General features: G+C 50.0%; 1 protein-coding gene and 1 pseudogene across 1 annotated transcript in view; one reads left to right on the top strand and one right to left on the bottom strand.

Annotated features, from left to right (window-relative positions):
* Positions 1 to 894: 894 nt before the first annotated feature.
* LOC131403628 (U6 spliceosomal RNA) lies at positions 895 to 995 on the top strand (annotated as a pseudogene).
* Positions 996 to 21,880: 20,885 nt separating this feature from the next.
* The window catches only part of ELAVL1 (ELAV like RNA binding protein 1), a 34,707-nt gene continuing 30,697 nt past the window's right edge, over positions 21,881 to 25,890 (bottom strand). The window contains exon 6 of the mRNA XM_058538018.1: positions 21,881 to 23,414. Within this exon, the coding sequence (XP_058394001.1) occupies positions 23,090 to 23,414 (325 nt within the window). The 3' untranslated portion in view covers positions 21,881 to 23,089. The remainder of the gene's footprint in view (positions 23,415 to 25,890) is intronic.

Below are 25,890 nucleotides of genomic sequence, written 5' to 3'. Positions count from 1 at the left end.
GGTGATGCTGAGTTTGCTGGCTGGTTGAGGGTTTGGTTGTTTTTAATGGGAGAGGTGGGAGTGTATTTACATGCAGAGCTGGGCATAAAGAGCTTGAGGGAGGAAGAAGTTGAAGAGACCCAAGGTGAGGAGAGAGGGGGTACCTGAAGGAACAGAGTGTCTGAGAAGATGGGTTAGCCCTGCATGCAAGAAAGACGCCTCTTTCCCTGGGAGGGATGGGGGAGAGGTGGGGACCGGTGGTTGGGAAGTCCGCTGCTGGCCCAGGATGACATCAGAGGCATGTCCATCAGGGCATTGCTCCAGCCTTCGAGGAGCGAGTAGAGAACACTGCTCTGCATTCACCACCCTGGTCCCCAGCGGGAAGGGCTAGGGCATGGGGCTGGCGCAGCAGGAGGATGCTCTTCAGGGAACCCCAGGCAATGACTTCCGGGTCTCTACCTCTCTCCCCAGTGTGTAAGCCCTTTGGGGACTGGCCACTCATGTCCTGATGCATAGCACAATGCCTGACACACAGTAGGTACTCAGTGAATATGTGTATCAACAAAGTGAATGAAAGAAAGAGCTCCTGCAGGAATTTACATGAAAGTTCTCGAACACAGAAGACCTTATTTACAGCACACGTTTCCAGGCTGGCGATGGGCTCCCAGTGGTTTTACTGGGTGGGCTTGGCGGGGGATGATATCTATACCAGCTAACATTTATCAGCACTGACTGGGCGCGAGGCTCTGTGCTAAATTTTCTCACGCATTTTCTCATGTAAGCCTTCCAACAATCCCATGTGGTTAGAGTCTGATTTTTCTATTTCTGCCCAACAAATCACCACCAACGTAACAGCTTGAAACAACACCCATCTAGTATCTCACAGTTCTGTAGGCCAGAAGTCTGGCTGAGTGCTGGCTTGGGTGGCCCATACCCTGATGTTGGAACAAGACATAGATTAGAAGAGCCCCTTGCACAAAGGTGACACACAAATTCGTGAAGCGTTTCATCTTTTTACAACAATGGGCATATAGTTGACAAGAGTGTACTGGACACTTAAAAATTGGTTAAGAGCCTCTCTCTCTCTCCGAGCCAGGAAGAGAGACTTCACCAAAGACTGAATCTGTTGGCACCTTGGACTTGAACTTTCCAGCCTCCAGAACTGTGAGAAATAGATGTCTGTTGTGTAAGCCCCCCAGTCTGTGGTGTTCTGTTATAGCAGCCCGAGCTGCCTGGGACAGAGCACCCTCCCCCATCAGTAGACCAAGCTGTGTGCCCAGGGCTGCCCGGCGTGCTCGCAGGGCGCAGGAAACCTTCCACCGCTGTTTGTCGAGTGTGCACTGGAATGGGCTGGCCACGGTCATGGTGAGACCAGGAGCAGGATATGGACGGAAGCACTCAGGGAGCCGCCCTCTGGAGAAGCATCCAGAAAGCTGGGAGTGCATACGTGGTGCTCATCCAGGAAGGGCGAGATTTGGGGCTAGGATGATAACAAATTAGCCCAAAACATAATGGCTTAACAGAGAGTAGAATGGTGGCTGCTGGCAACACGGGGGTGAGGGTGTGGCAGACGTTTAATGGGTTTAAAGTCTCAGACGTGCAAGATAAATAAGTTCTAGAGCTCTGCTGTGCGACATAGTGCCTACAGTTAACAAGACTGCGTGTGCACTTACAAAATTTGTTAAGAAGGTAGAGCTCATGTGAGGTGTTCTTACCTCCACCCAGAAACCCCCCAAAAACAAAGGCATACGAGGAAACTTTGGGGGTGATGGGTATGTTTATTACCTTGATTGTGGCGACGGTGTCACGGGTGTATGTGTGTGTCCAAACTCATCAAATTATATCCATTAAATATGTGCAGGTTTTCTATATCAATTATATCCCAATAAAGCTGGGTTTTTGTTTTTGTTTTGTTTTTTTTGCTGAGGACGAGTCGCCCTGAGCTAACATCTGTTGCCAATCTTCCTCTGTTTTATGTGTGAGGCACCACCACAGCATGGCCATTGATAAATGAGTGGCGTAGTCCACGCCCAGGAACTGAACCCGGGCCACAGAAGCAGAGCACGCCGAACTTAACCACTAGGCCACCGGGGCGGGCCCTAAAGCTGTTTTTTAAAATGTAATGGCTTAGGGGCTGGCCCCGTGGCGTAGTGGTTAAGTTCGGCATGCTCCACTTTAGTGGCCAGGGGTTTGCTGGTTCAGATCCTGGGTGCGGACCTATACCACTCACCAGCCATGCTGTGGCATCAAGCTACATACAAAATAGAGGAAGATGGGCACAGTTGTTAGCTCAGGGACAATCTTCCTCACCAAAACAAAAAATAAAATAAAGTGTAATGGCTTAAAACAACAAATACATATGCTCTCACAGTTTCTGTAGGTCAGGAATCCGGGTGTGACCCAGCTAGTCCTCTGGTTCCGGGGGACTTTACAAGTTTGCGATCAAGGTGTTGGTTAGGGCTGTAATCTTCTCAAGGCTCAAATGGGGGACGTTCTGCTCCAAGATCGCTCAGGTGGCTGTTGGCAGGATTCAGTCCCTTGCCGGCTGTTGGACAAAGGGCCTCAGTTTCTCGCTGTCTCTTGGCTGTCTTTTTGCCACACGTGCATACGGCAGCTTCCAACGTGGAAGCCAGCTTCCACCCGAGGGTGCAGGAGAGAGCCAGCAAGACAGAAGTCACAGTCTTTGATAACCTGGTCTCAGCTGTGACATCCATCACATTTGTCACATTCTGTTAGTTAAAATGGACTCACTAGGTCCTGCCCACACTAGAGGGGAGAGGACCAGACAAGAGCGTGAATACAGGAGGTGGGGGTTATGGGGGCCACTTTAGAGGCTGTCCCCCACCTACACCCTTTGGGACTCAGGGATAACTTAAGCTTTATTTGTTATAGTTGTGCCATAGTAGAACCTGGGACCTGGGCGGTTTCTATCTTTTTGTACTTAGAGATTTCCTGCTTAGACTATGTAGTTATCATTTTCTGTTATTGTTCCTTGAAAACTTGAAGAACAAAAAGGCTCCCATCACCCATGACTAGTCATGTTGATAGCATGTGCTCTTAATAGGATGTAATAGGATGAGAAGGGCCCTTCGCCTCTGCAGTCCTCCTCCCCCAAACCCGTCACCCCAGTCTAACTGTGAGAAAAGCATCAGACAAACCCACTGACAGAGAACTTATAAAATTCCTGCCCAATCCTCCTCAAAACTGTCAAGGTCATAAAAAATAAAGAAAGTCTGAGGGCCGGCCCAGTGGCTTAGCGGTTAAGTGTGCACACTCCGCTACTGGCAGCCCGGGTTCGAATCCCAGGCGCGCACCGACGCACCGCTTCTCCGGCCATGCTGAGGTCGTGTCCCACATACAGCAGCTGGAAGGATGTGCAACTATGGCATGCCGCTGTCTGCTGGGGCTTTGGGGAGAAAAAGGGAAAAAAAGGCGGAGGATGGGCAATAGATGTTAGCTCAGAGCGGGTCTTCCTCAGCAAAAAGAGGAGGATTGGCATGGATGTTAGCTCAGGGCTGATCTTCCTCATAAAAAAATAAAAATAAATAAATAAATAAATAAATAAGCCTACTTGTTATTTGTAAGGTGCAAACTTTCATATACGAATTAATATTTTATTAATTACAACATTCACATCTTCTGTGTCATTATTTTTTACGAATAGATGCATAAATTTAATATATTGATCTTTACTAAACAGTACTGTATTCTCAACATAGACATTCATGTAAAAAACAATTAGTGACTCTTCTTTTTTTTAATATAACACTTTATTTTTTAGAGCAGTTTTAGGTTCACAGAAAAATTGAGTGAAAAGTGCACAGATTTCCCATATACCCCCTGCCCCCCTACTCACAGCCTCCCCCATGACCAACATGGCGCCTGAGTGAGACATTTGTTACAACTGATGAACCAACATGGACATGTCCTTATCACCCAGAGTCCACAGTTGACATCGGGGTCACTCTTGGTGCCGTACATTCTATGGGTTTGGGCAAATATATAAAGACACAGATCCACCATCACAGTATCATACAGAGTGGTTTCAGCACCCTAAAAATCCTCTGTGCCCCACCTATTCATCCCTCCTCCACCTCAGCCCCTGGCAACCACTGATCCTTTTACTGTCTCCATCGTTCTGCCTTTTCCAGAATGTCACAGAGTTGGAATCATCCATTACGTAGCCTTTTCAGATCAGCTTCTTTCACTTACTGATATGCATTTAAGGTTCCCCCATGTCTTTTCATGGCTTGAGAGCTCATTTCTTTTCAGCGCTGATGCATATTCCATTATCTGGACGTCCCACAGTGTATTTATCCATTCACCCACTGAAGGACATCTTGGTTGCTTCCACGTTTTGACAATTATGAATAAAGCTGCTAGAAACGTCCGTGTGCAGGTGTTCGTGTGGCTGTAAACTTCATTTGGATAAGTACCAAGGAGTGCGGTTGCTGGATCAATGATCTCTTTTTTATACTCTTAATTTGCCATAGGATGATATTCAGTTCTCACTGCAGTTATGTTTCTGTCAATTTCTTCTATTCCTAACATTATTTTTTCATTTTGTTTTTATATTTTATGAAGCATATAAGTTCAATAATGCCACGTCTCCAATTTTATTGTAATGTTTATCACTATATAATCAAGCTCTTCATCTTTTCTATCTAAATGATATTTTTTCTAGTATTAATATTGCCGACCAAATAATCTTTTTGTTTTTTTGAGGAAGATTGGCCCTGAGCTAACATCTCTTGCCAATCTTCCCTCTTTTTCCTGTTTTCTCCCCAAAGCCCCAGTAGATAGCTGTATGTCATAGTTGTACATGCTTCTAGTTGCTCTATGTGGGACACCGCCTCAGCATGGCTTGATGAGCGATGCATAGGTCTGCGCCCAGGATCCAAACTGGCAAACCCTGGGCCACCGAAGCAGAGCGCGCAAACTTAACGGCTGTGCCACCAGGCCAGCCCCTGACCAAATAACCTTAACAACAATAATAGCTGCGATTTATTGAGCTCTTGGACAGGCAGTGTGCCAAGGGCTTCACATACTGGTTTAGTTAGGCCCTTTTTGGCTGTAAAAAACCTGAATGAAGGGCCAGCCCGGTGGTGTAGTGGTTAGGTTCGCGTGCTCCGCTTCGGTGGCCTGGGGTTCACGGGTTCAAATCCCAGGCACAGACCTACACACTGTTCATCAAGCCACGCTGTGGCAGCATCCCACATACAAAATAGAGGAAGATGGGCACAGATGTTAGCTCAGGGCCAATCTTCGTCGCCAAAAAAAAAAAAGAATCTGAATGAGAAAGACGGGCATTAACCAGCCCTCATGGGCAGAACTGGACAGTCCTTCCAGCCTCACAGACATTGCATCAGGACGCAGGCACATCCTTAGCAAGAGAAGCCTGTTGTCTCCAGCCTAATGCTGTTCCTGCTCCCCTTCTCCTAGTGACCCCCTCACTGGCTGTTATGGGCTAAATGGTGTCCCCCCAAATTCACATGCTGAAGCCCTCACCCCCAGCCCCTCAGAATGTGACTGCATTTGGAGACGGGCCTTTAAAGTGGTAATTAAGTTAAAATGAGGTCATTAGGGTGGGCCCTAATCCAGCACGACTGGTGTCCTTGTAAGAAAAGATTAGGACACAGGCACACACAGAGGGAAGACCATGTGAGGAACACGGGGAGAAGGCGGCCATCTGCAAGCCGAGGAGAGAGGTCTCAGGAGAAACTGACCCTGCCAACACCTTGATCGTGGACTTCCAGCCTCCAGAACTGTGGGAAAATACGTGTGTGGTGTAAGCTACTCCGTCTGTGGTACTTTGTTAGGGCAGCCCCTGCAAACTCATACAACAGATCCTCTGCATCTTCCCTCGGGTTCAGAGCCTCTGCCCACCCACGCCCAGCTTCTGCTGCCCACAGGCCTCCGCCATCTGTCTGCCTTCTGTGTGGCTTCCTGCCCACCCGCTCCTCTTCTACCCGGCTGACTCTCTCCTCCATCTCCTGTTCTCTCTCTCGAGGTATAATAATAGCTGCTGGCACCAGTGGCACACCTCCTCTGTTCCAGGCGGCGGGCTCGGCCCTAGGAAGCTGTGTCTTATTTAGCGCCATCCCACAAGCCTTTGAGGTGGATGCTATCCTTAGCCCTCTCATGCAGACAGGCGCCCAGAGCTTGCAGAGTCGAAGGAACTTGCCCACAGCCATGTGACTAGTGTCGAAAAAGGAATCTCGCTGACCCGGCCAGCGCAGAGCCTTTGTCCCCGGTCGCAGCACAGACCCCTGGCCCACGGCCATGTGTGGGCAGGGTGGAAGCAAGGCTGGGCATATGGCAGGCATTGAATTCCCTTAAAATTTGTGAAGCTGGCGGCATTATTCCCCACTTCCTAGCCAAGGAAGCAAAGGCCTCCAGACGTTAAGCCACTCAAGTGCTATGATCGGGGAGATGGAAGTTGTTTTCGAGAAGCTATAACGGGCAGCTAGACTCGCGAAGGCTTGCTGCAGGAAGGGATGACACAAGCCGGGGATGAGGCCAGAACGTTTCAGTGCGAGGCAACGGCCTGTGGAAACAGCAGGGGAGCAAAAGGGCTTGGCTGGAGAGCTTAGGTGGGGACCAGATCACAGTGGTTGCAGAAGCCAGGAGCTGTTGGAGAGGTTTCTTAAATTTCATTTATTTTTTTTATTGGGGTAAGATTGGTTTATAACATTATGTAAATTTTGGGTGTACATCATTATATTTCAACTTCTGTGTAGATTTCATCATATTCACCACTCAAAGACTAATTACATCCATCACCACACACATGTGCCTAATCATCCCTGCACCCTCCTCCCTCCCCCCTTCCCCTCTGGTAACCACCAATCCAATTTCTGTCTCTATGTGTTTGTTTGATGTCGGTTTTATCTTCTATTTATGAGTGAGATCATATGGTATTTGACTTTCTCCCTTTGATTTATTTTGGTTAGCATAATACCCTCAAGGTCCATCCATGTTGTCGCTAATGGCAAGATTTCATCTTTTTATGGCTGAGTAGTATTCCATTGTGTATATATACTGCATCTCCTTTATCCATTCGTCCCTCAATGGGCACCTAGGTTGCTTCCGAGTCTTGGCTATTGTGAATAACGCTGCAGTGAACACAAGAGTGCATGTTTCTTTATGCACACATGTTTTCATGTTCTTTGGATAAACACCCAGCAGTGGAATAGCTGGATCATATGGTAGTTCTATTCTTAATTTTTTTGAAGAGTCTCCATACTGTTTTCCATAGTGGCTGCACCAGTTTGCTCTTGTAGGAGAGTTTTAAACGGGGCACGAGGGGTGTTGTTCAAGCTATACGGACAGATCTGTTTTGCAGAGAGATCTCTCTGGCTGCAGTGAGGAGGCCACTGTGGCCGTGCGGAGAGAGGAAACGGTGTCCCAAACTAGGGGTCTTGGCAGGTGGGCCTGCTGAGAAGCCAGGAGACGGGGTGGACAGGACTCCATGACTGTGTAACTCGGAAATCTCCCTTTTACAGTGCAGACTGAGTGGTACAGTCCATTATTGACCCACTGGCTCTCAGCCTCCAGGCCCACCCAAGAGTGCAGAGCAGTTCCCCACCGTGCAGAGCCCACAGCAGGCGGGAGATCGGGAGGGGCTTCCAGCTTCCCCAGTGGTCCCTTGTTCCACGCTCCCTGAAGCCATGCTGCGTGGCCCTTCTGCTCCTGGGCAATGGGACACTCCTCCCATTTGGAACCTCATCTCTCCTCTTGTAATTATTCACACTTATCAGAGTCCACGTGGGATCTGAGTAGAATAGTCAGTAGGTGGCAGATGCAGAGCTTACGAGGAAATCAGGCCTTTCCAAGAACAAGGCCTCACTTCTCAGCAGGGCTGACTTATCTATTAAATGCCCAGGGCCCACAACACTTTGGGGACCCTTGCAAATGTTTCAATTTCTTTCTTTCTTTTTTTTTTTTGTGAGGAAGATCAGCCCTGAGCTAACATCCATGCTAATCCTCCTCTTTTTGCTGAGGAAGACCAGCTCTGAGCTAACGTCTATTGCCAATCCTCCTCCTCCTTTTTCTCCCCAAAGCCCCAGTAGATAGTTGTATGTCATAGTTGCACATCCTTCTAGTTGCTGTATGTGGGACACGGCCTCAGCGCAGCTGGAGAAGCAGTGCGTTGGTGCACGCCCGGGATCCGAACCTGGGCCACCAGTAGCGGAGTGTGCGCACTTAACCACTAAGCCATGGGGCCGGCCCTCAATTTCTTTTAAAATTAGAAGGAAAAAATCCCATAATCAGGCCAGCCCTGGTGGCCTAGTGGTTAAGTTCAGCAAGCTCCTTCGGTGGCTTGGGTTCAGTTCCACCCTGGGCGCAGACCTACACCACTCATCAGTGGCCATGCTGTGGTGGCGGCCCACATACAAAATAGAGGAAGATAGGCAACAGATGTTAGCTCAAGGTGAATCTTCCTCAGCAAAAAAACAAAAAAAAGCAAAGCTGTAATCCAGCTGGGTTATATTCATCCTTAAGCCAACTCAGTTGTAAAATATCATTTTTAATTGTTTTTTTTGTTTTGTTTTTTTGTGGAGGATGGGAACCACGAAGGCAAAGCCTGGGGCCCATGAAAGTTACAGTGGGGTGTGTTTTTAGCGTATTTCTGGGGCCTTATCAAGCTAGGGTCTGTCTCTTCAGTCTTGGTTGCCATTATCAACACCTCTTCTGTTATCGTGACCCAGAAAGGGGAGATAGGGAGGGCAGAGAGAGAGAAAAAACAGCGGAACCAAAAGATGTTTGCACACCCATGTTCATAGCCACATGATTCACAATAACCAAAAGGTGGAAGCAACCCAAGTGTCTATCGGCAGATGAATAGATAAACAAAATGTGGTCCATCCTGGCAATGGAATATTATTCAGCCATAAAAAAGGAATGAAGTTCTGATACACGCTACAATGTGGATGAACCTGAAAACATTTGCTAAGCGAAATAAGCCAACAGTTTCTGAAATGCAGGGAGCTCCACAGGCAGAGAGCCATTCCCCTCTCAGCATTCGAGTGGGCTTAAGACACAGATCTGATGGCCTCGCCCCCACCGCTTAAAATACCTTATGATATAGAGATCAATAGATTTTCTGGAATGTGCGCAGAGGACTTCTGGAGGGATATACAGGCAGCTCAAGGGAGGGGATCTGGGTGGTTAGGAAACCAGAGAGAAGGGAGGTTTTCATTCAATAATCTTCGGACCTTGTATGCTTTGAACTGTGACTATTACCTACTAAAAATAAACGTGGGGAGTGGGGAGTTAGTGTTTAATGGGGACAGAGTTTCAGTTTGGGATGGTGAAAAAGTTCTGCAGACTTTGGTGGGGATGGTTGCACAGCGTGAATGGACTTCAGGCCACTGAACTATACCCTTAAAATGGTTAAAATGATAAATTTTGTATGTTTTACCACAAAAAAAAATTAATCAGTGCAATTATAATAACAACAACAACAAAAAAGACTCAGGAGCTGGACTGCCCCTATGACCCTGGGCAAGGCACTTCACCGCTCCGTGCCTCAGTTTACCCACCTGTAAACTGGGAAGATTCTGGGTGTGTCTGGCCCTGCTGCATTGTTCTCTGCATTTGGAGCAGGGTAATGGCAGAATCCCCTGGGGCTGCCCTGTCCCTGGGGCTGGAGAATGGCAGGACATTTCAAGGTGTTTTAAAATGTAGGCTTATTATTATTCAGCTATGGCAAATAATATCAGGAGATGACCGCTATTGAAAAGACAGGTTGTTACTCACAGATCCCAAGAGGAGGGGGCACAGTGCACCAGGCAGAGCCACACAGGGAAGCACCAGGGTGGGTCGGGGGGCAGGGAGAGGAAACGTAGGCAGGAGCCTTTATCATAGTTTTCAGGGAAGGAACAGGCGAGGCAGGGTAGGCAGGCTTGGGATCAGCTAGTCTGAATAATTCCAGCAGGCTCTGGGGCATAGGGGCTGCTCCTAGCTGTCTGGCACCTGGCCCTGGGGTGATCAGGGCAGGGGAGAGTGGCCCTGAGTGTGAGAGCCCCGTACAGGAGGTGATGAGGGTATGGGCTCTGGATTGGCTGGTTTGCACGTGAAAGGCACACTTTTTGGCAAGCTGTCTGCTGTCTCTAGGAATTAGCTAGTCCTGGGAGAGGCAGACTCTCTCAGATCAGCAAGGCCCCAGGATGTCAAAGCATCAGACGACAGAAAATAAAAGACACGGTTAACACGCAAGGAGAAGGAGCAGCATTGCCAAAGTGCAGAGACAGGAAGGCAGGAGCAGGACTGGGGACGGGGCATCCCCGTCCCATCGGGAAGCAGCAGATTCTAGGACGTGGATGAAGTGGGAGGTTGCGTACTCAGTGCAGGGTCCCCCTCTATCCCCCCCACGCCCTCTGCTTTCGAGCCTTCTCTGGAATGGAGAGGTTGAGGGCATTGCTAGGACAAAGCTTGGGGTCCAAGACGACCGTGCCAGCTCCGCAGGGGCTGTGTCTTCCTCAGGCTTGAGCTCCCGGCTTCTGGCACATTCAGCCACATCTGCGGATGGAGCTGTCCTAGGAGCCCTGCCCCACTGCCCTCAGTCCCTCCTGTCCTGTTCCACCAAGGCTTCTCACTCCTCCCTCCTCTCATCCCTCCTGGTTCCACGAAATCCCCGACCTTCCTTGACCCCACCCAGATTCGGGGTGTCTGCTGTTCCTTCTCGTAGCTCACTGTTCTTCACAGCGGTCAGCCTGGCTGGCGGGTATCCACACGTGCGGCTATTTCTCGAGTCTTTCCCACGAGAGCAGTGCTGCTCTAACCATCTGTGGTGAAGGATCAAGCTTCATTTATGCCTCTTTTAAAATTCCCAATCTGCAGTGAAGAAATACGGGGTTCTACCGTGCGTGGCAGGTACACAGCCAGGAGGACACTGAGTGACTTCAACGATACCCAAATCGGTTTAGACCCCGGGCGAGGAGCCGAGTCAACTGAGAAGGCACTTGGATGTTGTGACAATGTCAAACCGCTTTACACATGTGACCTTATTGGGAAATAGGGTCATTGCAGATGTAATTAGTTAAGATGAGATCACACTGGAGTAGGGGGGCCCCTAATCCAATATGACTGGTGTCCTTATAAAAAGGGGAAATTTGGGGGGCTGGCCTGGTGGCATAGTGGTTAAGTGTGTGCGCTCCGCTTCGGCGGCCAGGGGTTCACAGGTTCGGATCCCGGGCGTGCACTGACGCACAGCGTGTCAAGCCATGCTGTGGCGGCGTCCCATATAAAGTAGAGGAAGATGGGCATGGATGTTAGCCCAGGGCCAGTCTTCCACAGCAAAAAGAGGAGGATTGGCAAAGGATGTTAGCTCAGGGCTGATCTTCCTCACACACACAAAAAAAAAAGATGTGGGGGGGAATTTGGACACAGACGCACACAGGGAGAAGGCCATGAAGATGAAGGCAGAGACCCAGGTGAGGTTACCGGAAGCCAGGGAACACCAAGGATGGCCAGCAACCACCAGAAGCTAGGAGAGAGGCATGGAACATTCTCCCTCATGGCCTCAGAAGGAACCAGCCGTGCCCACACCTTGATCTCAGACTTCCAGCCTCTAGAACTGTGAGATGATAAATTTCCATTGTTTAAGCCACCCTAGCAAATGTATCTCTAGATCTTTAGTTAAGACCTGTTGAAAGAGTCTGTGAACAGACTCAATATTCCCTATGTGAGCTGATCCATTTGGAGAGCTGAAGGGTGACGCCAACACAGGCTGAGCGTCCATGATCGGGTCGGCTGGTCTACCATGTCACATGTCCAACTCTTGGCAGTTGAAATGCCTAAGCTGATTTCTGTTTTTTCATTGAGGTGAAATTCACATAACAGAAAATTCACCCTTTTCCAGTGAACAATTCAGTGCCATTTTGTAACATTCACAGTGATGTGTAACCATCACTTCTATCTAGTTCCAAAACATTGTCATCACCCCAAAAGCAGACCCTGTACCCATTAGGCAGTTTTACCTGGTCCCTCCTCCCCCAGCCTCTGGCAATGACTAATCTACCTTCTGTGGATTTACCTATTCTGGAAACTTCATACAAATGGAATCATACGATATATGACGTTCTGTGTCTGGCTTCTTTCATTTAACATGTTTTCTAGGTTCATCCATGCGTGTATCAGGACTCCATTCCTTTTGATGGCTGAATAATATATTCCATTGTATGGATACACCACAATTTGTTTATATTCATGTGTTGATGGACTGACCGCTCTAAAATGTTTGACGTGGTGAATATGTGTGGATTGAATAAAAGAATGGTTGGAAGGGTAGCGACGGAGGACGAGTGAACTGTGGGGGCAGAGGCACAGGTGGGCCGGGCCCAGCTGCCCTCCGTTAGGGCCAGAAGTCCAGTGGGGAGTCTGGATCAGCCATGGGAGCATGGGAAAGGAGGGACGTGGGGTGGGTGATGGGAGAGGGAAGCAGCCTTCATCCTGAGGGTGGGAGCATGTGGGAGAGTATGGGGCTGGGGTTGCTGGCAGGGGCTACGCAGGTAGCAGAGAAGACAGGCAGAGAGCCGCCCAGCTGACAGAAACGCTCCTACGTGATGAGAGAGCAGATCCCCACAGGGAGCAGTCCCGGACACGCCGCCCAAAGGGAGCTGGCTTCTTCTGCAGCAGGGGGAGCTGCGCTGGGCTGCAGGCTTCCTGCCTATGGGGGCTCAGGGCCAGGGCTGCTCTGCTCCCCTCTCCAGGCTGACTGCGGCAGAGGCCCCAGGTTGGGCTGGGACCTCAGGAGGGGCAGTCCTCCACTGCAACACCCAGACCAGGCCGGAGATCTGCCCTTGGAACCCAATCACCGCCAACCTTGCTTCTCTTTGCACGGAGCACCGTCTGCCAACAAACACACTGCGGATTTTCACCCACACAGACCTGGACCGGATACGCCTGGCTGCGTAAACACCAGCTGCGAGGAGCAGGCTTCTCCCCACCTGGGCGCAAAGGACGAGGGAGACTTGGCTGACCAGAGTCTGCTGGCTGCACACAGCAGGTGGTGCAAGACGCAGCCAATGGGGACAGGGTCTGGCCCCGGGGTGGCCTCACGGGCAAGTGACCCACGCAGACACACAGAGCCCCATGCTCGGTTTCATGCTCTGCTGTTGCCGTCTTGAAATGCTTAATACTTTTTTTAAACTTTATTTTTAATTGTGGTAAAATATACGTAACAAAATTTATAATTGTAATCATTTTTAAGTAGCATTAAGCACATTCACAGTGTTGTGCAACCATCCCACCATCCATTTCTAGAACTTTTCATCTTCCCAAACTAAAACTCTGTCCCCATGAAACACTGACTCCCCATCCCCTCCCCCAGCCCCTGGTCCCCACCATCTACTTTCTGTCTCTGTGGATGTGACTCCTCTAGGGACCTCATAAAAGTGGAATCAGACAGTATTTGTCCTTTTGTGACTGGTTTATTTCACCGAGCATCATGTTCTCAAGGTCCATCCATGTTGTAGCAGGTGTCAGAATTTCCTTCCTTTTCAAGGCTGAATAATATTCCATTGTATGTATATAATACATTTTGTTTATCAGAAATTCTTAACAACTTTTGAACAAGGGGCCCTGCATTTTCATTCTGCACTGGGCCCCATAAACTATGTAGCCTGTCCTGCTGGCCACCGTCACACTAAATCTGGGAGGGCAATGATGAACCCTCAATGTACTGCTCTGGGAAGAACTCAATAAGACCCAATGACGAACCCTATTATAAGTTGAATTATGTCCCCCGAAATAGATATGTTGGAGTCCTAACCCCCAGGACCTCAGAGTGTGAGCTGATTTGCAGATGGGGTCTTTACAGAGGTGATCAAGATGAGGTCATTAGGGTGGGCCTTAATCCAATAGGACTAGGGTCGTAAAAAGGAGAAATCTGGACCGAGACAGACACGCACAGAGGGGAGATGATGTGAGGACACGGGGAGGAGATGGTCGTGTGGCTGGGGTGATGCGTCTGCAAGCCAAGGAGTGCCACTCCTTCCTCTGAGACACACGGGGGGTGGGCACGGGGTCACTGGGGCTGACAGCCTAGGAGCCCCCAGGGCCGTGTGAACCCGCCTGCCTGCATGTGTTTGGCCCCCTCCATCCCTCTGTCCCCAGCCTCCATCGTCCTGCCAACATGTCACCCATACCTTCCGGTCTGATTCCTGGCATTTTAAGGATATAACCCACACTGGGCATGGAGGGATTTAAAGGGCCTGGAAAGGTGGGAAGGAGAGGGAAGAGGGAAGGGGATGCTTTATATACATTGTCTCTTTAAATTCAAAACGTTTAAGATTGCATCTTCATGTAGCTGAAGGGTCTAAAAATAACTCGCTAAACACTGAAATTTTCATTTTTTTCTTAGGTCACAAATGCAGACGAATGGAATGTTTTAAGATTAAAGAAAAAGGGGCTGGCCCGGTGGCGCAAGCGGTTAAGTGCGCGTGCTCTGCTGTGGAGGCCCGGGGTTCGCCAGTTCGGATCCCGGGTCCGCACTGACGCGCTGCTTGTCAGGCCATGCTCTGGCGGCGTCCCACATAAAGTGGAGGAAGATGGGTACGGATGTTAGCCCAGGGCCAGTCTTCCTCAGCAAAAAGAGGAGGATTGGCAGATGTTAGCTCAGGGCTGATCTTCCTCACACACACACACACAAAAAAAAGATGAAAAAAAAAGTTACCAAAAAAAATCAGAAAGCCTTTTACAAAGCCTACTGCACGTTGATCCTTTTGTTTTCCTGCGGGTCTGGGCCCCAGCCGCCTCCCCAGTCAATCATCTTCCTCCTACTTCATCTTCACTAGCCATAACGCGCTATCTTGATGCCTCCGTCTTGGACGCATCTCTTTCAAAGATTCCCTTTATTTATTCACTCGATTTTCCTCTTGACATGCCGCACTGCGGTCCATTGGGTCATCAGCCCTGGCCTCCTCCATCAGAGCGCACACACCACCATCAGAGGCTCTGCGGAAACCTTTCAGCGGCTTTGTCCCCGCACGGGTCCCAGCCCAGTCCATGGGACCAGCGAGAGATGGCAGCCCAGGAGGTGGAGTTTGAGCTGAGGACACCACAAAGGGGGCAAACCACTCCCAGCAGGGTGAACAGCATGGGCAATGGCCTGGCATCCGAGACATGTGGGCACCAGTCCCCCTTCCCCGCTGGCCTGGCCTCAGCATTCGAGGCCTCTGCCGCCTTCCCCAGCCCAGTTTGCCAGGGAGACTAGTGAACCTTTGAGAGACAGACACACCAGCGCTCCAGCTCTCCGAAGGGCCCCCGTGTGAATTTTACGGTTGGATTCCACACTGGATTCCAGTCTTTCCTGAGGGGCCCTCTCCTGGTGTCTCTGGAGCTCCAGGCCCTCCACAGACTGACTCTGGGGCCTCGCTCTCCCCTGCCCGCCTGCACTCCCCAGCGGCCGGCCGTTTGGCGTGTGTGGTTTACACTGTGGACCCACAAGCCCTCTCCATGAGGCTTGACTTGACAGAGAGAAAGGGGCCTTTGCACCTGGGATACCAAACTGGCTCCTCTGTTAGCCCCTCGGCCCTGTGCCCACCGCCACCTCTTGCCCTGGGTCCCTCCAACTAGAAAGGACCCTTCAGCGGCCAGCCTGGAGCCCTGTCCCTCTCCCTCCCTATGAAGTGGGTCTCAGAGCTGCAGTTTCCTCTGGGACCCCAGCTGTCACACCCCAGGGCCCAGATGCTGCCACCTTCAGACTCCCCCAGCCCTGCGTTAACTCTTTCAACTGGAGAAAACCCATCCGACAGAACTCGGGCCTTGGCATGAAGGGGAAAGGTGGATTTTGGAATTTCGGAGTCTCTAAGAAGCCCAGAGACAACTTGGACGCTCCTGACCAGAGACGGTGGCAGGCAGGTGCAGTCACACAGGACCCCACGCTCCGAGGGCTCTGAGCTCGGTTTAATGCTCTGCTGTCACCGTCTTGAAGTTCTTAATACTTTTAGAACCAGAGGCCACTAATTCCACCCCAGTTCTGGTGGCAGGTTACGAGGAGCCCTCAGGCTCAGAGGACACAGTCCCAGGAGGTCCCGGCGGGAAGGAGCTGGCTGTCTGCAGGATCTGCAGGGGCTTGAGGGGGATTCCCTTGCTTGCCTGCTCTGGGGTGGCTGAAAGACCCCTGGGAGAACTTGGGGTTGGGTCCAGGCCCCCCAGCATGTGCCCACGGGCACAAGCCCCTCCCCACCCCTGTGCGGTTGCACAGGCAGAGCTCCCTGCCTGCAGGAAGCACCGTGCCTCCTCTGCACCCGACTTTCCATCCCTGACTGAACCCCAAAATGGACAGTTCAGAGGCACAAAACTAAGGGGCAGCCCAAACCTAGGATGCTCTTTGCCAAACTGGTAAAAAAAAAAAATTACCAGCAATGAATGGCATAAGTGAACAGCATGACTAACAGCTCACAGGAGCTAGCATTTCCCACCACCACCTTCTAGCTACTTGCAGCTGCTCATTTAGCTGATTCCTGCTCAGACGCCGCTGGCCCGAGGGCCCTCCTCTGCTGCCCCGCACGCCCCCGCGCTTGGCACACCCACTGGGGTCTTTGGTCTCTTCTCTTGGAGCCCTGGGTGGGTGCCCGGCCACGGCAGGTGCAGAAAGCCAGGTGTAAACTTGGGATAAATGCTCCCTGCCAGCTTTAACTTTGCTGCGGGACTTCCGTGAACTGAACCAAAGCTGGTGGAGGGGGAAGCTGGGGGCTGCTACTTGTCAGGCTCGCAGCCCCACGCCACCGCCGCCTGTCCTGCTCCGAGAGGGCTCCAGGCCGGGGGCAGAGGATAAGGGATTGATGACCGTGTCCCCCAGTCCCAAGGAAAAACAAGTGCACGTCACAACTCGGTTCTTCCTACTAAAAACAATCCGTGGTTCTCCGGGACGAGATCGGTGTCTGTGATTTTTCTCCCTTCTCTTTCAGAAATCCTTTTAAATTGTGCTAAGAAATTACTGAGGCTAAGCAAACAAACAAAAAACCCTAAGGAAAAGGGACGCAGGCGTTAGGCCCTCAGAGCCTTAACCTTGAAGGGAACAGTGGGAACGGCCCACGCTGAGCCAGTCAGGTGGCAGAGCCCCTCCCCTCACACACAGGGCTCAGCCTCTCGGGGCTCCAAATTCTGGGGTGAGGGGGAACCGGAAGCCGCCACCAGAGGCGGAGATGGGGGGCAGTAAGACTTCGTTAAGCACACCCCCACTACGGCATCCTCTTAACCTCTTGCTTCTCAAAGTGGGTCCCTGGAGCCTCGGCACCCCCCAGGCAGCTGGTTAGAAATGCAGATTCTCAGGCTCACCCCAGACCTGCTGAGGATGACTCTGCTTTTTCACGAGGCCCCAGGAGAGGTGGACGTACACTGTGGTCCGGTCTGGGAAGCCCTGGCCTCTGGTGCCCAGGAAGGGCTGAGGCCTAGATCCCTCTCCTCGGTGCACGGGGACAGAGGGCGCCTGGGACTGCTCGCGCCCGAGAAGCTGCAGGGGCCCCTGGGTCTGAGCTCCTGAGGGACCCCTAGAGCCCTCTCCTGCTGGAGTGCGGCCCTTCTTCTTCTTCCCTCCGAGGGACTGGATATTGAGGCCCCCCGGGAAGCTGTGGGACCCTTCAGCCACATCTGGGAAAGCGGGAGATGGACACAGAACCACGAGACCCACACGCACAAGAAGGAAAAGCCACTGACTTTAGAGGAGGCTATGGAAGCTCCTGATGGAGGGGCACGTCCACGGGTTCCGCTGAGCCCATTGGGTGCGGGGATCGTGGGGCTGCTGCCCTCTCTGCTGACCCCAACCTCACTCATTGGATGCTTCTGGAATTCAGAGCGGCCGTGGTTAAGTGTGGTCCCTACTGGATCTGTTTTCCTTGTCACAAAGATTCTATGGTGTGGGCGTGAGGGATCCCATTTCACAGAGGGAGACACTGAGGCTTGGAGAGTCAGTGGCTTGCCTGCGTCACACTCTGGGGAGTGACAGAACCACAACTCAAACTTGACTCTAACCCTGAGACCTTGATGCTCCAACCTGCCTCTGGGCGAGTTAGAACTCAATTTCCCATCACCAAAGGAGATTAGCGTCAGAAGACACGTGGAATGGCCACAAGGCTCAGGCATGGGGAGCAGATGGACAGGCAACGCCCAGGGACACACAGGAGGCCCACAAAGCTTTTGAACCTGGAGAAGGTGGGGGGGCCTCTGGGTCTCCCAGGGGAGGGGGCTGGTTTGTAGTGTGTTGGGGAGCAGGCAACATCTGGGCAGAGGCAGAGGGCTATGGGGGAGCATGTCCCGGTGTCTTCCCCTCCATACCCTGGGCTGGACTGTCCGAGGGCTCCGTCCCTCCCCACATGGGTCAAGGCCATGGCCCGGCACACAAGGGACAGCTTGGGCAGGGCAGCCCATGCTGACCTGGGAAGGAGGGTCCCCTGCAGCACGGCCGACGATTTCCTCAGTGTTGGCTGCTTGTAAGGTACACACCATCACCCCCACACCACCACATCTCAATGGTCCCACTTCATTTATTACCAAAATATCACACAATTCCAGTCAGAGTGAACATACAGCATGTAACACAGACCTGATACCTGTGAAAAGAATTAAGTATTCGGACAATCGAGTTGTTTTGGAATTAAGTGACACCCAAAACCATTAGCACTCCGTACTCCAAAAATACTCTGTGAGAGCTTTGGAAACTGAATTAAAATGTCTACACAGCTATGAACAATTGTTTAATAAAACTTTTTCATGTTTCCATTACATGTAAATATATCAATTTGGCATCTCTATAAAAACTCTGAAAATGGTGCAAAAGTTTCATTCTCTTTGAGAAAGCCATTGACAAAAAATATTCACACTTCACTAAAATTTTGAAAAATGGTCTTCTTTCAAAGCTTCTTTATTAATCTGAAGTCCTGGATTATCAAAATCTAGGTTTGCTTTTTCCTCCTAAAACACTAAAGAACATTTATTCACAAGGATAAAAAGGCAAATGGGGAGATGAAAACTGAGAAGTGCTTTTTTTTTCCTGAAAATAATAATAATAATAAAAAGCTAGTTACATAAGCATCTTCAAAAGAACACGATGGGATTCATTTTATTGTTGACTTTTGGACAGCAGTGTCATACTTTATTGAAAACAAACCCATGTAAAAACAAAGTTAAAATGAAAAATGGTACCTGAAAAATAAATTATTTTATATAAAACAAATCAATAACTTAAAACACACTAATATACAAAATGTCTACCCATCTACTGTACAACATGGGAACCGGTTGGTAAACGCCCCTGCCCCGAGCAAGCCACTGTAAACGGAACATCACACGGTAAAGAGGTGGCCCCAGCCAACGGACAAGCCTTCTCTCCTGGTGGAAAGAAATTCACTCCTCTAAAGGTCACTGCTCAAACCACTGGTCCCCCTAACTTAGGTCCTCGCGGTGACTTACGAGTAATTTTTTTTTAAATGACCAAGCGGAAAACTGAACTATGTCATGAAAAGGCTGTGGAAAAACATACAATACAGTCATCAGAAGTCAGAGGTGAATTGAAAAGTTGGGAGATGTGAGCCTGCCTGAGGTCTGGGATTCAAGTTCTACCGCTATTGTAGGGAAGTGTCGATTATCCGTGCCACTCCACAGAAAGCATTGTGACTTCAACTGGAGGCCCGGACCCAGGGATCTGATGAACAGCGGGAGGTGTTTCCTGAGGAGCTGGAAGCTCGGGTCGGGGGACGGGGTGGGGGATGGGAAAGAGGCCCTCGGTAGCTTATTCTTATTCTCTTTTATCCAACCCACGAAGGCAGCAGAAAGCATAGACAGACAAAATCAGGCTGAATCAATGTGAAATGGAATAGGTGACGTCAACTTTGATTTTCAAGTCTGACGTCTTTTAGACACCTTTTGAACAAATGGCCCTTGTTTGGAGGCAAAACTGGGCTAAGTTATTGCCAATAACCGTCTTCGGATTCACCTACTTGTCTGGTCCAGCAGGGAGCCCCAGCCACCGGCTTGGCAGCGCAGTACAGACCCTGGACGCTGGGTTTCCAGCACCAACACCAAGTGCAGATTCTCAAAGGTTAAGGCAGCTGCCCTTGGCCAGGGAAAGACTCACCTTTGGGGAACAAAGAAGGCAGAACCCACCCAGCACCATCTGCCTCCGGACCAAGAAGGCCCGACTTTCAGCTATTCTGGCGAGATGGTGGCCGTGGGGGCAATCGCAGTCACAGGACGTGCGACTAGAGGCACAGCCAGCGCAGAGAACCACAGCGTGGCACGTCACATCAAAAAGCTATCAGAAGGCAGAGCCAAGGGGCAGAAAATGGATAACTCAACTGGAACCAGGTTCACAGATTTGGAGCTACTGAGTGAACAGCTCTCAGGGGAAGTGACACAGGTCAAAAGAGAATTCGATCAAAGCCTCTTTGGTATTTAGGTACCAAATCAAACTTTTGACAAATTAACATCTACTCTTCATTGGTTTTCATCAAAATTCCCAACTAAAAGGAAAGCACTCATTCTGCGAAATACAAATATGATTGAGCGATGTAAAAAAATTCTAAGAACAGTTTCTTTTGGATTGTAACTTTTAAAAAATGGGGTCTTCCTTTTGCAAACAAGCCTAGGGAAGACGTAATGAACCTTTCAGACACAGCGCCAGCATCTGGTCCCTCGAGGGGAGTGACAATTGCTTTGCAGGAGTAACAGGTCAACAGCGAAATCCTTCCACACACTTGCAAATTAAAACTCCCAAAGAAACAGATAGGGGTTTTTAGCTAGAAGCCTGTTCAGAGTGGAGACCACACAAAACGAGAATTTTACTGAACTGAGAAACTTCGGGCAACTTTCAAAGATTCATACGCACTTCACATCTCCTTCTGGTCTGTGGCAGCATCAGAATAATCAATATGGTTCAAATAAAATGGAGGGGAGGGAAGAAGCTAAAGTGCTGGCGGCAGGCCCGTCACTTCACAGTTTATGCTTCTGACAGAATTCTCATAAGAAACTGAACACTAGCGGGGGCTGGCAGGAATGTGTGTCAACGAGGAGACTTAAGGGTCACCTTCAGAACTGGGAACCTCATCTTCACTGAGAAGATGTCGGCCCGAGGCAAGCACAACCTGAAAGGCAGATTTTCCCGGGGTGAAGAGCGCTCTGGGCCACACAGAGCGGGGACCCCCTTTGTGTGGGATCCAGGCAAACGGGCCTTGGTTCTGGGTTCCAGGAGGAGGCACGTAAGCTGGCTTTGAGTTAGGGTCTGGAAACTTCTGCTGGAGGGCGGAGATCCTCCAGGGTACTTGGCCAACTTAGGAGACAAGGCCTCAAGGGACGAACTCAGCCTTTTGTGGGAAAAGAACACGGCAACCTCTTAAATTATGGAGGCTTATGCAAGCAGCTGGCAGCCCCTTGATGAAGCATGAGACACGGGGTGGGGACGGCAGCCTCAAGCTGTCCAGGGCTTCTCAGAACACTGGAGAAGGCTGTGCCCACTGCCCAATTTTTTTTCCACTTAAATAAATAAATAAATAGATAAATAGATAGATAGATAATACCGCAATTCCATGATGTCGATAACCAAAAAACAGCCTATTGTTACATGTGTTTAGTCTCACGTCAGGGTTAAAACTGCTGGTACTAGGTTATCCGGGTTTTGACTCTCTCTGTACACCAGTGATTTATAAAAGATCAGGCTCCTGAGGAGTGGCCCGGCGATCTGGCCTTGCCTACTTCTCAGGGCCTCTCTTCTTGACTCTTCCTGCCGGCTTCCTGTTTTACAAAACACCACTTGTGACTGCACCTTCCTACGCCACAGACTCATAAATGCTTTGTCTTGAGGCAAGTACTTGTTTCTTGAGATCTCCCTAAATGCTGGGCCATCTGGACCTTCCCTAGCCAAAAAGAAAGAAAAGGTAAAATAAAAAACAAAACAAAATTCGAGCAAAACAAAATCAAATTTAATGGTCTTAAATGCAAGAGTAAAAACAAACAAAAAACACAAAAAAGCAAAAGAAAATTAACAGAACAGAACAACCCCAAATGTCAAGGCAGTTATGAAGAGAACTTTGAGGGTTAATCTTTAAAACTACAAATCAAAGCCTTTTTAGTTAATAGATACTGGCAAGAAGTAAGTACTTTTCTGCTGAGTGTTCATACGAAAGCGAAGTTTCAAAACAAAATCTGGCTAAAATAGAAAAAGGTCTAGTGCTCACGAGAAGGGATGCGAGAAATACAATGCTCAAATGTTTCTGGGTTATTAAAAATAGAGCTATCTTAACGCATTCGAGCTATGTTAAATGCTCTGGGGAACTGCAGAACTGATTGTGAACGGTATCCGAGGTGTGGGGCACCGTGCATGCAATGTGTGGATAGGAATTTGGGGTGTCAGAGTAGCACCCCGTCTTCAGGCATGCCTGGAGCTTAGATCTGACTCTGGAATATACTGGAGTTTCCCTGAAACTCTTTGGTCCGTTCCCATTGGCGCCTGGGCTTACGAAACACATGCGTGTCCTTCTCTGGAGGGCCCGGCCTGGCCCGGCGTGCGGCCCCCCTCCCCGGTGGTGGCCCACCTCGGTCGGGCCCGCTGCCACCGCCAGGACCACTTGGCAGAGCCCGGGGCTGAGTGAGCAGGAGGTGGCGATGGAACCTGCTTGGGAAAGCAATTTCCTGTCAACCAAAGCAGAAATCGCTTAAAATGGTGAAGCGGTTGAGCAAACGCACACTCAGCATCTGTCTAACAACTTTAGTTTCAAGACTAAAACTGAAAGGTCATTTTGTGTTTGTTGTTATCCAGTTTGTGGCGACAGCAAATGAAACGAGTGTTAGACAGTCTCAGAAGTTAAAGCATGCTTTAGATTCACCACCATCCCGAGGGACTGGTTAGTCAACGCAGTCTACTTAGATTTCTGTTTAATATATACTTTAAAGGAAATAACTTAAGAAACTTAAAATTGGTCTAACATTGTGGGATTTCAAACATTTGAACATGTCGGTTGCATCCCAGAGTATAAAAACCTTTTCACTTCTCATTTAGACTAAGACAAACACTTGTGAAAATTGGCGCAAAATGAGTTGTACACTAACAAAAAAGTTTCAACTTCTTCACTCTTAATTAGCTATTCCGTACAAAAAAAGCATGGGCGAGTTATTTGTGGGACTTGTTGGTTTTGAAGGAAACCTGTAAGATTTTGTCCCCCAGGCGGTAGCCGTTCAGACTTGCTATGGCCATGGCGGCCTCTTCATAGTTTGTCATGGTCACAAAGCCAAAGCCTTTGCACTTGTTGGTGTTGAAGTCGCGTATCACTTTCACGTTAGTAACTGCGCCAAAGGGGCCGAACATCTGCCAGAGGATTCCCTCATCGGCATCTTGGCCGAGGTTGTAGATGAAGATGCACCAGCCCGAAGAAGCGTTGCCCGGGACATTGACACCAGAGAGCCCACTCATGTGATCTACACCCATAGGGGAGAACCTAGCAAACAGAGAGCACACGTTCAGGTCAAGGTCAGAGCCGGCCAGCGAGCCACCACGCCACTCAGGCCCTGCCCTCCACATGGCTGGGTGTGAGGTGCTCAGGGCTGGCACCCCCATCAGTCACAAACAAGATTTTGCTTTCAACTGAGAGGAATTCAATGTGGTGGCAGAGGGAGGCGGTGGGCTCCCTGCAGGGTCTAGAGCCTTCCCTTGGAGCAGTGGCCTGTTAGTGGCCTCCCACCAGCCGTTCTCTCCAGCCCTCCCACCGTGGAGGTGGGGAGGGTCCTGTTCAGTCATTCCGTGCTCCCCACATTTTAAATGATAGAAACTTCTCCACATCCTCAGGTCTCCCTGGAGGAATATTTGCTCATATTCTACGTCTGTGTGCGTGTGGGGAAGGGGGAGCTGGATTTTTTTCCCTCCAAATTTTGCACCTTCCCCTCGTCATGACCCTCCCTCTGTGAGGGTTCACAGTTGAGCAGTGTCTGGTCCCCGGCCACTGCAGGGCACGAGGGAATTCCTTCCCACAGCTCGGCGACCTTCTGTTGCTGGCTCACAACATCCCAGAAGGGCCCGGGGCCGAACTGAGGGCTGCGAATGACTTCACCAAGCTTTAGCAAAAATGGGGGACCCTTTCCAAAGCGACACTTTCAGTTACATCACAAATAAGCCTTCTACAAATGTGTGGCCGTTGCAATAAGGATTAAGCGAGAGGATAAAATTGTTACTGAAGCCACGTGACCCTCTAGATGTTTCACAAATTAAAAAGTAATGGTCTTGGGGTCAATTTAAGAATATCTGAGCACGACACAGCATCTGTGAAGCCACACAATGCAATCAGAGAAACACCACTTGCTCCCAAATAAAATCGGGCTTCGAGCTGTGGGGCTGATCCGGGGGAAGCGGCGTGCCTTCTAGCGCCGTTAAACTTCCACTCTCTCTACAGACATGGGAGAAGAGCGGGCAGCCCCTGAGGTGTAGCCCACTCATCCAAGGGTTACTTTCAATGCAGTTATGGAAGAATTAAGGCACATTATTGGCCATGGTTTTGAATTTGCAAGAATAATTTTAAACAGCCCACACCGGGATGTCTGAGTTGGTTAAATGACTCAGGGGGCTTGTCAGTGGCCTGAGTCTGTCTGGGACGACAGTGAGACCACAGTATCACCGAAATGGGGCTGGAAAAAGGCACCCGAGTATCTGCATGACATTAAGCCGATCTGGTTTTCAGTGAGAACTGGAAAGAGGTTCCGACTTCAAGAAGGACCTCATTTCCTCCACGTTTCACAGGATATCAAATATAGACCTGAGTTATTATAATTAAGTCTTTACGTAGCGATTATACTGAAAAGAATCTGAGGGAATGTGGTACTGTCTTTTATTCATCTAACTCTCACTCTTATTAATCTTTGTCAGTTGGCTTTTCTCCTGCTAACTGGAGCTGATTCCTCTCATCCTGACCGTCATGAAACCCACTCCTCATTCTTTTTTTTTTTTTTGTGAGGAAGATCAGCCCTGAGCTAACATCCATGCCAATCCTCTTCTTTTTGCTGAGGAAGACTGGCCCTGGGCTAACATCCGTGCCCATCTTCCTCCACTTTATGTGGGATGCTGCCACAGCATGGCTTGACAAGCAGTGCGTCGGTGCACGCCCGGGATCCGAACCCGGGCCGCCAGCAGCGGAGCGCGCACACTTAACCACTAGACCATGGGGCCGGCCCCCCACCCCTTTCTTTTCTCTGATTTGTACAAAGGGAGAATTGATCATTCCTTTAGTCTCGGCTTTTTCTGATGTGATAAGAACTGACTGCAAGCTCCTTCTGGGTCTTTCTTCTTTTTGGGGGTTTGACTTGTTTGTGTGTGAGGAAGATTGGCCCTGAGCTAACATCCGTTGCCAATCCTCCTCTTTTTGCTGAGGAAGATTGGCCCTGGGCTGACATCTGTGCCCATCCTCCTCTACTTTATATGGGACGCCGCCACAGCATGGCCTGACAAGCGGTGCCTGGGTGCGCGCCCGGGATCCGAACCAGTGAACCCCAGGCCACTGAAGCGGAGCACGCACACTTAACTGCTATGCCACTGGGCCGGCCCTGGGTCTTTCTTCTTACTCTTATCTTAGTCTGCCTCTGGTGGTGAATCTTCCCGCCCGCCCCTTCCTCCTCCCGTGTCTCTTCGCTGTGTTCCTCTGGCTGTCTCCATCCCTTTCCTGCCTGACAACAGTTCGGTCTTTCTGGTCTCCCTGTTTTCTACTCCTCGTTACTGTGACCAGAGTTCCCTTCTCCTCCTCCGACCCTCTCTGGTTTTCGGGAGTTCCTGGGTAACGCACTGAACACAGCTGTCCACACGTCCTGCCCGGTCAGCAGTGATGCCCTCGGTGTTACTGGACTTTGAAAAGTGGATTTAGCTCGCTTCTGACAAAGACCTCCCCCTGCCTTTGTCTTTAAACTAGGAAAGCCAACAAACGAAGAGGCCAG

The sequence above is a fragment of the Diceros bicornis genome, unplaced genomic scaffold, assembly GCF_020826845.1.
Source record: "Diceros bicornis minor isolate mBicDic1 unplaced genomic scaffold, mDicBic1.mat.cur scaffold_73_ctg1, whole genome shotgun sequence".
NCBI classification, from domain to species: Eukaryota; Metazoa; Chordata; class Mammalia; order Perissodactyla; family Rhinocerotidae; genus Diceros; species Diceros bicornis.
This window is presented reverse-complemented; position numbering and strand designations above follow the sequence as displayed.